The sequence below is a fragment of the Ipomoea nil genome, unplaced genomic scaffold, assembly GCF_001879475.1.
Source record: "Ipomoea nil cultivar Tokyo-kokei standard unplaced genomic scaffold, Asagao_1.1 scaffold0980, whole genome shotgun sequence".
Lineage (NCBI taxonomy): Eukaryota > Viridiplantae > Streptophyta > Magnoliopsida > Solanales > Convolvulaceae > Ipomoea > Ipomoea nil.
Genome location: NW_017617408.1, coordinates 2,090,733 through 2,105,000, shown reverse-complemented (window position 1 = coordinate 2,105,000; position 14,268 = coordinate 2,090,733). Strand labels below are relative to the sequence as shown.

Here is a 14,268-nt window from a genome sequence, read left to right as displayed (position 1 = left end):
AACATTTTAGTCTTTATACACTTTTTCCTTCTCATCCCCAATAATTCAATTCTTCCCTACCAAACAATGTAATTTGAATTCCAACATTATTCCTACCTTATTCTTTTCTCACCGAATTACAATTCCCTTCCTTCCTAATTCTTTCCTCCCAACCAAACACCCCGTGAATGTTACAAAATGTTTAAAATCTTTTCATTTATGAAAAATAAAAAATTGTTGAATTGCAGGTTTGTCTGCAGACCTTTAACTCGTGGAGAACAGTAATAAAGAGTAATAATAGCAGGAAGAAGAAGAATAAGGAACAGAGAAAAGTAATTCTTATTATCAAGTAATTCTTATTATCATTCAGGGGAAAAAACTCTGTACAGTATTACAATGGTATATATAACATCTCTATCAGAATAGCCTTCATGACTCTTACAAAATTAGGACTCCTAGAGTACAGTATTAAGAATCCTATCATCAATATAAAGCTAGAATAATGTCCACATAAGGTTTTACAACACTCCCCGTTGGACATTATTTTGCCATAATCATATCATGCCTCGTTAAAAACTTGCTAGGAAAACCCTGTGGGAAAAACTTAGACAAGAAAATAGTACAATAGAATATATATTCATGCCTCATTAAAAACTTCACTAAGAAAACTGCGTGGGAAAAACCTAGTTGAAGAAAAGAGTACATGATATATGTAAAAACATATATATTGTATTGGTCGCCTCATTAAAAACCTTATATTAGCTTAAGAAAACCCTGTGGGGAAAACTTAGTTAAGGGAAAAAGAGTATAACCATAAGCCTTCAGGGCATAATTGGCATAATCTTCAGGATTTTGGGGTTCGTTTACTTTCTCCCCATTTACTTTACTATATCTTACTCATGCCTCGTTAAAAACCTCACTATAAAGACCCAATGGGAAAATTAGTTGAGGAAAAGAGTGCATGATGTTTGTGTATTCTTTAGATTAACTGCATGTTAAAAACCTTAGATTTAAGGAAAACCCCCGTAGAGAAAAACTTAACTAAGGAAAAGAGTATAGTTGTTAATCGTCAAGACCCAATCTTCAGGATTGTAAAATGATACCCCCCCCCCCCCCTCAAGAAGACAATCTTCAAATCCACACATAAAATATATATCCAAAATTGTAGAAATGGATTAGTCAAATCTTTTGGATTGTCACTAAAGTGAATATCTTGCACAATAATTTTGTGACTCTTCTAGAGCTCGTATTGGTTGAATTTTGACACTATATATACTTTGTCAAATATTCTTTAACATACTCATATATCATTTGTGCAACTCAAGTATTATTGTCATCATTTGAGACATTGGTGATAATTCATTGTTTAACCAGTTTGGAGTTTTGGCATCACGAGGTCAAACATATATAATAGCCAATACCCAAACAACCTATCAAAACCATACATTTGTTTCTCATATAAATGCCAAACTCTTTTGTAACTCAGAATATATATTAGACACTATTCTGATATTTCATTGTATAAGGAACCCTAGATGTTGCTAGCAATTTTTATCGCAAATATCTTGTTTGTTGTGATTATGGAACTTCTGGTTCTAAAAAGGTGCTCCTTACCGAGTCTAAATGGTTCTTTATCTACTTCAAGAGATTATTAGGCAACCTATAGTTTGACAAAACCATGATACTTAACCATATAGACAGGTGAAAATAGGCTAACTGGTGTATTAAATCCATTCAAAGGAAAAACTCAATCTTCAAGTCGAGATAATACTTAGCTTTCACAAGCTTTTTATTTCAAAAACTTTGTCTTTAGATATGGGCTGATATCATCAAGCTCTTTATATTTCATTGATGTTTTCACCATCAATAATAAATAAGTTCATTATCAACCCTTTATCGAGCACACAATGGTACATATTATTCATTCTTAATGAGGATAATAACTCCATTCGCAACTCTTTAAAGAGTAAATAATGGCACATAAATTCTCATTTCGGGAATTATATATCCATCAGGGATTTCTCAAGAAAAATTTAACTGAATATCTAAGTTTATTATTCTGCCAATAATATTATGTAGCGGAACGTAATGCCATTTACCGTGGGAGAGTATGTTTGATTAAAAATCAATCAAGGGTCTCTGCGTGAACCCATAGGCTACAAACTCGCTTGATATTCTATCACCTCGTTATTCTTGTTTTCCTTCCACACCGTTTGTAACCTACAGGGTTAATACCTCAATGGTGTACGAAAGGAATATATTAGCGAGTTGAGTTGTATATGCCTTTAATTGCTCTCTTTATACGTTAATCAATCTAGGCGCTTCTGGCACCAGCTCTGGATCTAGATTGTCATAAAATATGAGCAATTTGAAGGCAATTGTGTTGTCGACGACTTATAACATTTTTCGAGAATTTCTCCCATATTTATAATTGTTCATGGAAATATTTAAGTTAACCATATTCTAGACATTTCCCAGAACTATTCAAATCACATCTGGTTGTCCCGCATTCCTAATATTTTGTTTGTTTGGTGCACCATTGAATGACTATGGTTTCTCGTCATCTGGACGAGCGTCTCCAGGACTAAATTATTCAATCTTTTCCAAGAGTGACAATGTTTATTTACTAGATCTAGTATTATAATTCTTATCTCTTTTCACCGATACATCTCTTACACTTCTAGCGTCAAGGAGCATCGTAGATATATTTGGTCCAAGACGAGAGGAGAGTTCGACTCTCGTGTACTGCGGTTGAGCAGCACGAGGGTTCGACTCGTGATTCGGCCAAGGTCGAGTTGAAACAGCATGAACCATTCGTTGGTTTGGTCTACCAGATTCGTTCTGGACTGTTGGTGATTCAATTCATCTGTTATGGAATTAATTTTGTATTAATTCCAATTTTAATTTTGTGAATTAAATCTCAAATAATGGTTGTTGTTTCAAATGTTACAAAATGTGTATTGAATGCCATCATGAATGCTATTAAGTACTTTATCTCCTATATAAGCTAGTGTAGGGGTAGCAAATTTAAAAACGAGTGAACAAGAGACACAACAATTAGCATACACACTTGCATGGTTTAAGCTCCAAAACTCTCTACTTCTACTCCTTTTTTGTTACTGTGTTCTAAGCCTTGCTCTAGTTCGCCGGGTTCTTCGTTTGGGTGCTCAAACGTTGAACCGTAGTACGTTTTATCCTGGGAAACCTAGGCTACAACGCTCCTAGCACTTTTGGGAGATAGCAAATAAGGTTTTAAGGAAAGGGTGTTTCGCTCTACTCGTATTAACCCTCTATCTTCATCGTCTTCTTTCGATTTTGGGATTATGCTCTAAGCATCAAATCCTTGTACTATATTTTGTATATAGTTGTTGGTTGAAATATCATTATAATATGGAGGATTATGAATTCCATTTTAGTTGATATGTATGTGTGGGTGTGTGTATATATATATATATATATATATATATATATATATATATATATATATATATATATATATATATAATGAAAGGTTCCTGTGCGTTTGAATGCTTCCCATGCGGTTCTGCGGTTGATTAATGTGCGTGAGATTTGTACTCAATGTGCGTGAGTATTGTGTTTAATGTGCCTGAGATTTGTACTTAATGTGCGTGAATGTGTAAGGTTAATGTGCGTGAGTTTTGTACTTAAGATGAGCGAGTCTTGTGCCTAAGGTGCGTGAGTCGTTGTGTGCTTAATGTGCGTGAGTGTGTTCTTCATCCACTGCTGTGAAAATTATGTGCATCCACTGCTGCATTTTCTTCTTGTTTTTGTTTCGAAGTGGTGGATGAATGAATTTTGTCTTGTTTTGCTTTGCATACTGAGGGGCTGCTAATGAGAGTGAAGCTGCTAATGAAAGCTTCAAAGATTGTGAAAAAGGAGACTGAAAATTTTCTGTTCTGCTTCCTTCTGAGCTCGTAATTCTGAACTACTCACGCACATTAAGTACAAATCTCAGGCACATTAAACAGAAGACTCAGGCACATTAAGTACAAAACTCACGCACATTAACATTACACACTCACGCACATTAAGTACAAAGCTCAAACACATTAAGCACAAGATTAAATACAAAGCTCACGCACATTAATCAATCGCACAACCGCATGGCAAGCCACAAATGCACTTGATCCCTTCCCTATATATATATATATATATATATATATATATATATATATATATATATATATATATATATATATATATATATATATATATAATTTTGATAAATCGACTTGATTCATCTTATTTCCAACAATATACAGTTGTTTAACTGATATATCAAAAGTGTAACAAACTCATTTTTACATTTATTTTCTTCAAATTAACAAAGGGGTACTGATGGTTTTATTGGGACTGGGTCCACCATAAACCGGGTATAGGAACATAGGACGGGGGGTAGGGCGCTAGGCCCAGAACAATGCGTACAAAAGCCCGAGGTACAGGCCCAGAATGGCAACCCAATAGTAACAGTAACAGTGATAGTGATAGTTATAGTAATGGCCCGTTTGGTTCGCGAAATAGGCCGGGAATGACATAGCATTCCCAGTAATACGCATATTCATTTGTTTGGTAACCATTTCTATTACCAGGAATAATATTCCTGGTAATAGCCTATTACCTCAAATAAGGTAATAGCTATTACAAGGCCCACAGGATGGGCTATAGCGAACTATGCTACTGGTAGGAATCGAACCCAGGTGACTGGATTGAGAGTACAAGACCAAAACCACTAGACTGTAGTGCTTATCGTGTCTGAGTTGCCCCTTAGCCAAAGATCCAGGGCCCCTATTTATAGCAAGCCCCCATCCTCCTCACGCCATACCTACCCCCCTCATGTCGTACCTACCTCCCCCCTCACGCCGTACCTACCTCCCCCCCTCATATCGTACCTACCTCCCCCCTCACGTCGTACCTACCTCCCGCACCTACTTCCTCCCGCCTTCCGGTCCATGTTCTTCACCCCGGCCCACCATGCGTGCTTGTCTTCCTAGCCGAACAAGACTTGGTCCAACCTCCTTCTTTCACCACCCCCACTTGGGTCTATACTTTCCCAATAAAATGGACCCCTAGGGTCCCATATCCCCATCACAAGTCCCCCACTTCTTTTAGGCATCTTGATGCCTAAAGGAAGTAGAATTCGGTACAACTACCTCATTTCTTTCCCAAACTCAACCTCTAGTTCCCAAGCTTTCATGATATCCCCATCACAAGTCCCCCACTTCTTTTAGGTATCTTGATGCCTAAAAGAAGTAGAATTCGGTATCACCACCTCCTTTCTTTCCCTTTCTCAACCTCTCGCCACCACCTTCCATTACCACCATTGTTGTGCGTCACGCCATTACTCCGTACCTCTGCCACACACTGCATGTTGCCCTGGCCTTCGCTTCATCGCCTAGTGTCGAGAGGTCAAGGTGACTCCTCTATTGTCTCTTCTTGGATGCTTCTTGCACTGTACATCTCTTTTGTTGCATTTATTTAGTATGCTTTGTCGATTTTTCCATGATGCACCTGCATGCTTCTTTTAAATATTCAATGGATGTCTTTGCTCCTTCTCCATGCTACACCTGCATGCAACTTTTTTTTTTTTTTTTTAAGGATGAAGGTAAGTGAAGATTGTAGGACAGGGTAGTGTGGGTTGCGATAACCCACACGCCCCCTCCGCCAACGCTATGCGGCTTGCCGGGGGCAAGTCCGCGCATGTGGGTTGCAATAACCCACACGCCCCATCCGCCAACGCCATGCGGCTTGCCGGGGGCAAGTCCACGCATGTGGGTTGCGATAACCCACATGCCCCATCCGCCAAAACCATGCGGCTTGCCAGGGGCAAGTCCGCGCATGTGGGTTGCGATAACCCACACGCCCCATCCGCCAAAAACCATGCGGCTTACCGGGGGCAAGTCCACGCATGTGAGTTGCGGTAACCCACATGCCCCATTCGCCAAAACCATGCGGCTTGCCGGGGGCAAGTCTGCGCATGTGGGTTGCGATAACCCACATGCCCCATCCGCCATGGCCGTAGAGCCAGCATGCATAGCACGTAAGAGCACATAATTGAGGTGGCCGCGAGCCAAGCATGCAGAGCATATATGAGCATATAGTTGAGGTGGCGGCGGGTCAAGCGTGCATAGCACATATGAGCATATAGTTGAGGTGGCCGTGGGCCAAGCATGCAGAGCACATAGGAGCACATAGGGGCACATAGTTCGGGAAAATAAACACAATCTTTACCTAACTAAGTGTTCAAGTGTGCTCACCAGAGTAGCGTCTCGATGTGCTAAGTGTGTTACCTTATAGGGTAGCTCCTCTTGCGAATCAACCATTTGGGCGTACCTCGGAACCTTGCTAGGATGGTAGAGACTACAAACACGGGCTAATCGTAGCGAGCCCCACAGACGGTGCCAATGATGGTTTTATTGGGACCGGGTCCACCATAAACCGGGTATAGGAACATAGGACGGGGGGTAGGGCGCTAGGCCCAGAACAATGCGTACAAAAGCCCGAGGTACAGGCCCAGAATGGCAACCCAATTACAAAGAACAAGGCCCACAGGATGGGCTATAGCGAACTATGCTACTGGTAGGAATCGAACCCAGGTGACTGGATTGAGAGTACAAGACCAAAACCACTAGACTGTAGTGCTTATCGTGTCTGAGTTGCCCCTTAGCCAAAGATCCAGGGCCCCTATTTATAGCAAGCCGCCCTCCTCCTCTGGCGTCCACGTGTCCCACGTTGCTCCTCCCCCACTCCGCTTGTTTGTCGCCATGCATGTCACGTCGCCACTATCCCCGCGACTCCCGCATCCTCCACCATGCACGCCGCACCTACCTCCCCCCCTCAGCCGTACCTACCTACCCCCTCACTCCGTACCTACCCCCCTCATGTCGTACCTACCTCCCCCTTCACGCCGTACCTACCTCCCCCCTTCATATCGTACCTACCTCCCCCCTACCTCCCCCTCACGTCGTACCTACCTCCCGCACCTACTTCCTCCCGCCTTCCGGTCCATATTCTTCACCCCGGCCCACCATGCGTGCTTTTCTTCCTAGCCCAACAAGACTTGGTCCAACATCCTTCTTTCACCACCCCCACTTGGGTCAATACTTTCCCAATAAAATGGACCCCTAGAGTCCCATATCCCCATCTGGTACCTAAGGACAGAAACAATCAACTCCATACACCAAAAACATCTAACTTATCCCTCTCTAGTTCAAGATCATAAACAAGAAAGCGAGAAGAATATTAATTCACCTTAGATCTTTTGTGTATATTTTCACCGTACCAACTTCTTTATTTTGCTTCTTGTAAATGTATTGTACTATAATACATTCTTTTACTATTGTATTAATTTTTTTTTTCTTAATGCTACTGGCTCTATTACATTTTAGTATATATTCAAACATACTTTCTCAACCCAATGAAGCACAAAAAGTCAACCACGCCTCCACTGAGACTCGATTTCATGACCTTCCACATGAAAGAGGTTATTACATGTCATCTGAGCACAAGGTGCTTGGCTACTATAGTATTAATTTGGTAAAACGAAATTCTCTTTTAGAGTAAATTGTACTACTTTATATTCAAAAGATACTATATATAGTACTCGTACAAGATTAATGTTTTTTTCCATACTAATGTCCTCACAATATATAATAGATTCCTAAATTTATGCTATGATTGATTCTCAACAATCATATATTGTATTCCAATATAGTTGATTTCCTTCCCTATATATACACACCAACTATATATGACTGCTTTCCAAACTTCAAATATTCAAAGAAGCCAATATATATTCACAATACACAAAGAATAGCATTGTCAGAAAACTCCAATGCCAAGCCAAGCTGCTAACTTGAGGAAAAGCCTCTTTGATCAGGTATTTTGATATTCATGGCTTTACATCAAGTTTTGGGAATATTACTATAATTGATTGACTATAAATATTTCGAATTATTATATTTTCCATTGAATCCCCAACTCCAAGGGCCCCCACATCCCGGCCGGGTAGAGCATTTGGGATGATGTAAATCATTTTCCATTAAATCCCCAACTCTAAGGGTCCCCACATCCCGGCCCGGTAGAGCATTTGGGATGATGTAAATCACGGTGACTCAATGACTCAACAGACATGGCCAAATGCTGGTGCGCACCAGGGATCTGCCCACTTTGGACATAATCCCCACAGTGTCATGCTGGTGCGCACCAGGGATCTGCCCACTTTGGACATAATCCCCACAGTGTCGCTGCCGAAGTTCGAACCTTGTTCTCTTCTGTCAAATACTGTCTACTGAACCATTGAGCTAAACCCGTGAGGGATCGAATTATTATATCTGATAATCTGATCGATCTTGCATATGTGTGTGTATGTTAGAGGAATTTGTATAATATTGTATGTATGGTACTATATCACACTATACGGCATTGTAAAATGTTAATCTATTGTTGTAAATTTTTTGGGTATTAAAGGAAAATTCACAACCCCTACATAATATATAGTGTGCATAGTAAATGCACTCTTTTGCACACCCGCCTCACAAGAAACTTACTTAAATCGAATTAGGAAGACCCTGCGACGGGCTTGAATAAGAAGGTGTTGACGAGGATTAAATATTAATTAATTAATTCATATATAACATTTGACCTAGTGCAAGAATCATGATTCACCCACTCAATCACCCATTTTGAGGCATTGCTGTAAATTTTGACACATTGAATAGTCTTTCAAGTTACACTTTGAAATGAATGGGATGCATAAAGCTCCCCTAGCTATATCATTCTCAAATAATTTGAAGTAATGGTCATCAAGCTAAGATGCTCTTCACCGTGATTCGTTTCTTATTGAAAATATTTGTAACTGCAATGTATAAGTCTCTTTTTAGATGCATTGAATCAACTTAAAAGGGTAAATAATGAAGAATACCCCTGTAACCTCTTAGAGGTCTCCATCAGTGATTTTTGCTAGTTTGTTAGGAGATCTGAGCTGAAGTGGAAGAGAGAGAATGGGGAGAGAGAAAGATTGAGATTTCCCTGCAAGAACTGATTTATAGTCTTTAAAATGAACCCCACCAAATATGAAAATTGATCGTGTGAGGTGCAAGTTTTTCGGATTTTGTTTTTCTTTTTCTTTTTTTTTTTTTCCTTCCCTCTCATCTTTTATTATTTCCTACTCACACCTGTAAAAATTCCTCAAAAACTATTTCTATTGAGGATGTTTTTAGATGTTAAACAGACAACTCTCTTCATTTTAGGCTGGGTATTTAATCCCTTTATGGTATATTTCTCAGAGCAAAATATATAAGAAAGAATTTTCTTTTAATCTTTCATTTTTTCTTTTTTTTCTTTTTTTGGTATCAAGGAAAAATTAAATAAATAAATAAAATTATTGAATAGTACATAGTAATTGTTAATTTGGGTATATCCATTGAAATGGATTTCAATTCTTAGGGATACATTGACGATCAATTCATTCGGCTTGAAGAATTGCAAGATGATTCTAACCCTAATTTTCTGGAGGAAGTTGTTAGATTGTTCTACAACCATTCAACTATGAAGATTCACAACATAGAATTGGCACTGTAAGTATTTTCTAAAAAATTATTATTATTATTATTATTATTATTATTATTATTATTATTATTATTATTATTATTATTATTATTATTATTATTATTATTATTATTATTATTATTATTATTATTATTATTATTATTATTATTATTATTATTATTATTATTATTATTATTATTATTATTATTATTATTATTATTATTATTATTATTATTATTTATTATTATTATTATTATTATTATTATTATTATTATTTTATTATTATTATTATTATTATTATTATTATTATTATTATTATTATTATTATTATTATTATTATTATTATTATTATTATTTTATTATTATTATTATTATTATTATTATTATTATTATTATTATTATTATTATTATTATTATTATTATTATTATTTTATTATTATTATTATTATTATTATTATTATTATTATTATTATTATTATTATTATTATTATTATTATTATTATTATTATTATTATTATTATTATTATTATTATTATTATTATTATTATTATTATTATTATTATTATTATTATTATTATTATTATTATTATTATTATTATTATTATTATTATTATTATTATTATTATTATTATTATTATTATTATTATTATTATTATTATTATTATTATTATTATTATTATTATTATTATTATTATTATTATATTATTATTATTATTATTATTATTATTATTATTATTATTATTATTATTATTATTATTATTATTATTATTATTATTATTATTATTATTATTATTATTATTATTTATTATTATTATTATTATTATTATTATTATTATTATTATATTATTATTATTATTATTATTATTATTATTATTATTATTATTATTATTATTATTATTATTATTATTATTATTATTATTATTATTATTATTATTATTATTATTATTATTATTATTATTATTATTATTATTATTATTATTATTATTATTATTATTATTATTATTATTATTATTATTATTATTATTATTATTATTATTATTATTATTATTATTATTATTATTATTATTATTATTATTATTATTATTATTATTATTATTATTATTATTATTATTATTATTATTATTATTATTATTATTATTATTATTATTATTATTATTATTATTATTATTATTATTATTTTTTTATTATTATTATTTTATTATTATTTATTATTATTATTATTATTATTATTATTACTATTATTATTATTATCATGTTTTAAATGTGTGTATATATAATACACAAATAATATATTTTTGTTTTTGTTGTATAGGGAAAGTGGAGCTTTAGATTTTACTAAGCTTGATGATATGATGATTCAGTTCAAGGGAAGCTGCTCAAGGTGATAAATTAATCATTTTTTATTATGAGAATATTTATGCCGGGAATATACCTGTGCTTTTTGTATCACATATAACCATGCATGCCAAATACTTTGTGATCGAGCGACATAATTATGGTTCTTCCAAATGAGAGGCCACAAATGCGACTCTTTGTGTTTTAGTTGGATGAGAAAATAAGTATAAACAAATACTACAATGTAACAGAGTCAATATTCTCGTATCAGAAGGTCACGAGTTCGACTTTTACGTTCGAGCTCGTCGTACAGGGTCTTTCTTGTGCTGGCAATAAGTTTGGACATACTCCATTTGCAGTATTGGTGCCAGAAAGGTGAACAAGGAATGTTTAGAATTCAAGCAGTACTGCGATGCTGGAAACATTGAAGGGTATGTGCTTTCAGCCTTTTTTTTTGTTAGGATATTATAACATCTTAAATAATACTGTCCCTACCTATGATTTTATCTAATTAACTTGTTATAAGATTTGTCAAATAACATTATATAACAATCGAATATAAAAAATCATAAGAGAAATACAATGTAATGATAATGTTATATTACAATATATCATAAATTTGTATAGTAAAATTAAATAGGACGTTATTCTATGGTATCTCAATGAAAAAATGTCCATGTATTGCAGCTGCAGGAGCGCATTCCAACGATTGAAGCAAGAATTATACATTCTTAAGACAAAACTTGAGATTTACTTTCAGGTATCTCTGAATACACACACACATGTGTGTCTAATATTATTTATATTACGTGGTCTAACTTTACGTATTTAAACGTTAACTTTTCAGATGGCAAAACAAGGTTCTTGAACTTCTGTGTTGTCAAAGCATAATACGTGCTCGCGCACACATATAGTTATGTGTAAGGTTGAATAAGAGCATTGACATTTCAGCGCCCTCAAAGTACCTATGATATCTTCGTACTATAATGTTTAGGACAATAAATGATGTGGTGCTGATATTATTTCTGTCACGTCATCATACTTACATGTCAACTCATATATTATTTTATAAATATTTAAAATTAATTATTTTTGCTACCAATACCAATTTACCACACTCTTATTTTGTTATTTGATTGTAAAGAACGATTAAATACCATTATAAAATAGAACTTGTAGAAAATTTTAGTTGTATTAAGAAGTTTAATACGAAAAATAATATATTGACAAAAAAATTTAATCTATATTGATCAAAAATAAAGTTGAAGATTAAATTTTAATATTTTAATTTATTCAAAAATATTAACAAATAAATTTTTAAAATTTATATTAAAATACACACAACTTTGTTTTTTTTTTTTGAATGCTACTAGCTCTATTAGATTGTAGTATCTATTCATATACTTTCTCAACCTACTGAAACACAAAGAGCTAATAACGCCTCCACTGAGGCTTGAACTCACAACCTTCCTAATGGAAGTCCAACCCGGGTACCATTGGACCACATAGTCCTGGTAAAATACACACAACTTAATTTATTCAAATAAAATAAATTATTTGCAATGCTTAAATAAAATTTTATTAATGTTAATATATTTTGATAAACTAATAAGTAATATGTATTTTAATAAAAAATATAAAAATTTTCATTATTAAAATATTATAGGCCATAATATATTAAAATATTACAAATTTATTGTCATTATTAATTTTAATAAAAAAAATTGGCAGTATCTTTTCTATATTAGTGGGTTCAAACCTATGACCATCATTTTGAAATAGTAACTAGAATGCCATCACACTACATGATATTTGACTTTTTGAATTATTTTTAATACAACTAAAATATTTTACAAATCTCATTTTATAATGGTATTTAGTCATTCTTCACAATGAATTAGTTAATAATATTCTTCCCAAATAATATAACGGAGTGGTAAAGTGGTAGTCACTGCTTCCATATATATATATATATATATATATATATATATATATATATATATATATATATATATATATATATATATATGTGGAAGGGATCAGGTGCATTTGTGGCTTCCCGTGCGGTTGTGTGGTGGATTAATGTGTGTGAGGTTTATACTTAATGTGCGTAATGTTAATATGCGTGAGTTTTGTACTTAATGTGCCTGAGTATTGTGCTTAATGTGCGTGAGATTTGTGCTTAATGTGCGTAAGTAGTTCAGAATTACGAGCTCAGAAGGAAGCAGAACAGCAAACTCATGCACATTGAAGCCCAAGTTTCTTGTTACTTCTTCCTTCAATTTGGCCATGGATTCTGGATTATCAGCTACCTTCAGTGCAGTTGAATGTTTATATAGATGACGCACGCACAACAAAATTTGCACACCAACTAAGTGTGAATTTCAGTTATATTATTCCCATAATTCTTAACCACCATAGCCGCGCCTCGGCATCATCATCATCAGGAAGGGGGCAATGGCTACTGGGGATGGAGAAGAAGCTGACATCGATATTTTCTGCTGCATTTTACACATTCACGCACATTAAGTACAAATCTCAGGCACATTAAGCACAACACTCACGCACATTGAGTACAAATCTCACGCACATTAATCCACCGCACATCCGCACGGGAACCTTTCACTCTATATATATATATATATATATATATATATATATATATATATATATATATATATATATATATATATATCCCGTGCGGATGAATGCTTCCCGTGCGGATGTTGCGTGAGTGTTGTGCTTAATGTGCCTGAGATTTGTACTTAATGTGCGTGAATGTGTAAAATGCAGCATAAAATATTGATGTTAGCTTCTTCTCCATCCCCAGTAGCCATTGCCCCCTCCCTGATGATGATGATGCGGAGGCGGGCTATGGTGATTAAGAATTATGGGAAGAATACAACAGAAATCCACACTTAGCTGCTGTACAAATTTTACTGTGCGTGCGTCATCTATATAAACATTCAACTGCACTGAAGGTAGCTAATAATCCAGAATCCATGGCCAAATTGAAGGAAGAAGTAACAAGAAGTTTGGGCGTTAATGTGCGTGAGTTTCTGTTCTACTTCCTTCTGAGCCCGTAATTCTGAAATACTCACGCACATTAAACACAAATCTCACGCACATTAAGTAAAAATCTCACGCATATTATCATGACGCACATTAAGTACAAATCTCAGGTGATTGATATATTATACCCACGACCCGACCCGGGGTAGCAACATGGACCCGGAGCACCTTAGTGGAGCCCAAGAGCAACGCGGACCCGGAGCACCATGGAGGTGCCCCAACCCGAGCCGACCTACGTGGAGCTTGGGTCGGGGAGCTCGGTCCTACCCTAGCTCGGCACCACCCGAGCTCGGGACCCGACCCGACCCGGTCCAC

General features: G+C 34.6%; 1 protein-coding gene across 1 annotated transcript; it reads left to right on the top strand.

Moving 5' to 3' along the window:
- Window positions 1–7,653: 7,653 nt before the first annotated feature.
- LOC109179779 (histidine-containing phosphotransfer protein 4-like) lies at window positions 7,654–11,749 on the top strand. The gene is made up of 6 exons (XM_019329272.1): window positions 7,654–7,876; window positions 9,445–9,575; window positions 10,859–10,927; window positions 11,241–11,312; window positions 11,569–11,641; window positions 11,729–11,749. Exons 1-6 carry the CDS (start codon window positions 7,832–7,834, stop codon window positions 11,747–11,749), a joined length of 411 nt encoding a protein of 136 aa, XP_019184817.1. The 5' UTR covers window positions 7,654–7,831.
- Window positions 11,750–14,268: the final 2,519 nt, after the last annotated feature.

What these genes read in the sequence shown, in the direction of transcription:
- LOC109179779 (XM_019329272.1), top strand. Translation starts at nt 7,832, where the DNA reads ATGCCAAGCCAAGCTGCTAACTTGAGGAAAAGCCTCTTTGATCAG. An exon ending in GGAAAAGCCTCTTTGATCAG is followed by an intron (nt 7,877 to 9,444) that starts GTATTTTGATAT and finishes TTCAATTCTTAG; the next exon opens with GGATACATTGACGATCAATT. An exon ending in GATGCTGGAAACATTGAAGG is followed by an intron (nt 11,313 to 11,568) that starts GTATGTGCTTTC and finishes CATGTATTGCAG; the next exon opens with CTGCAGGAGCGCATTCCAAC.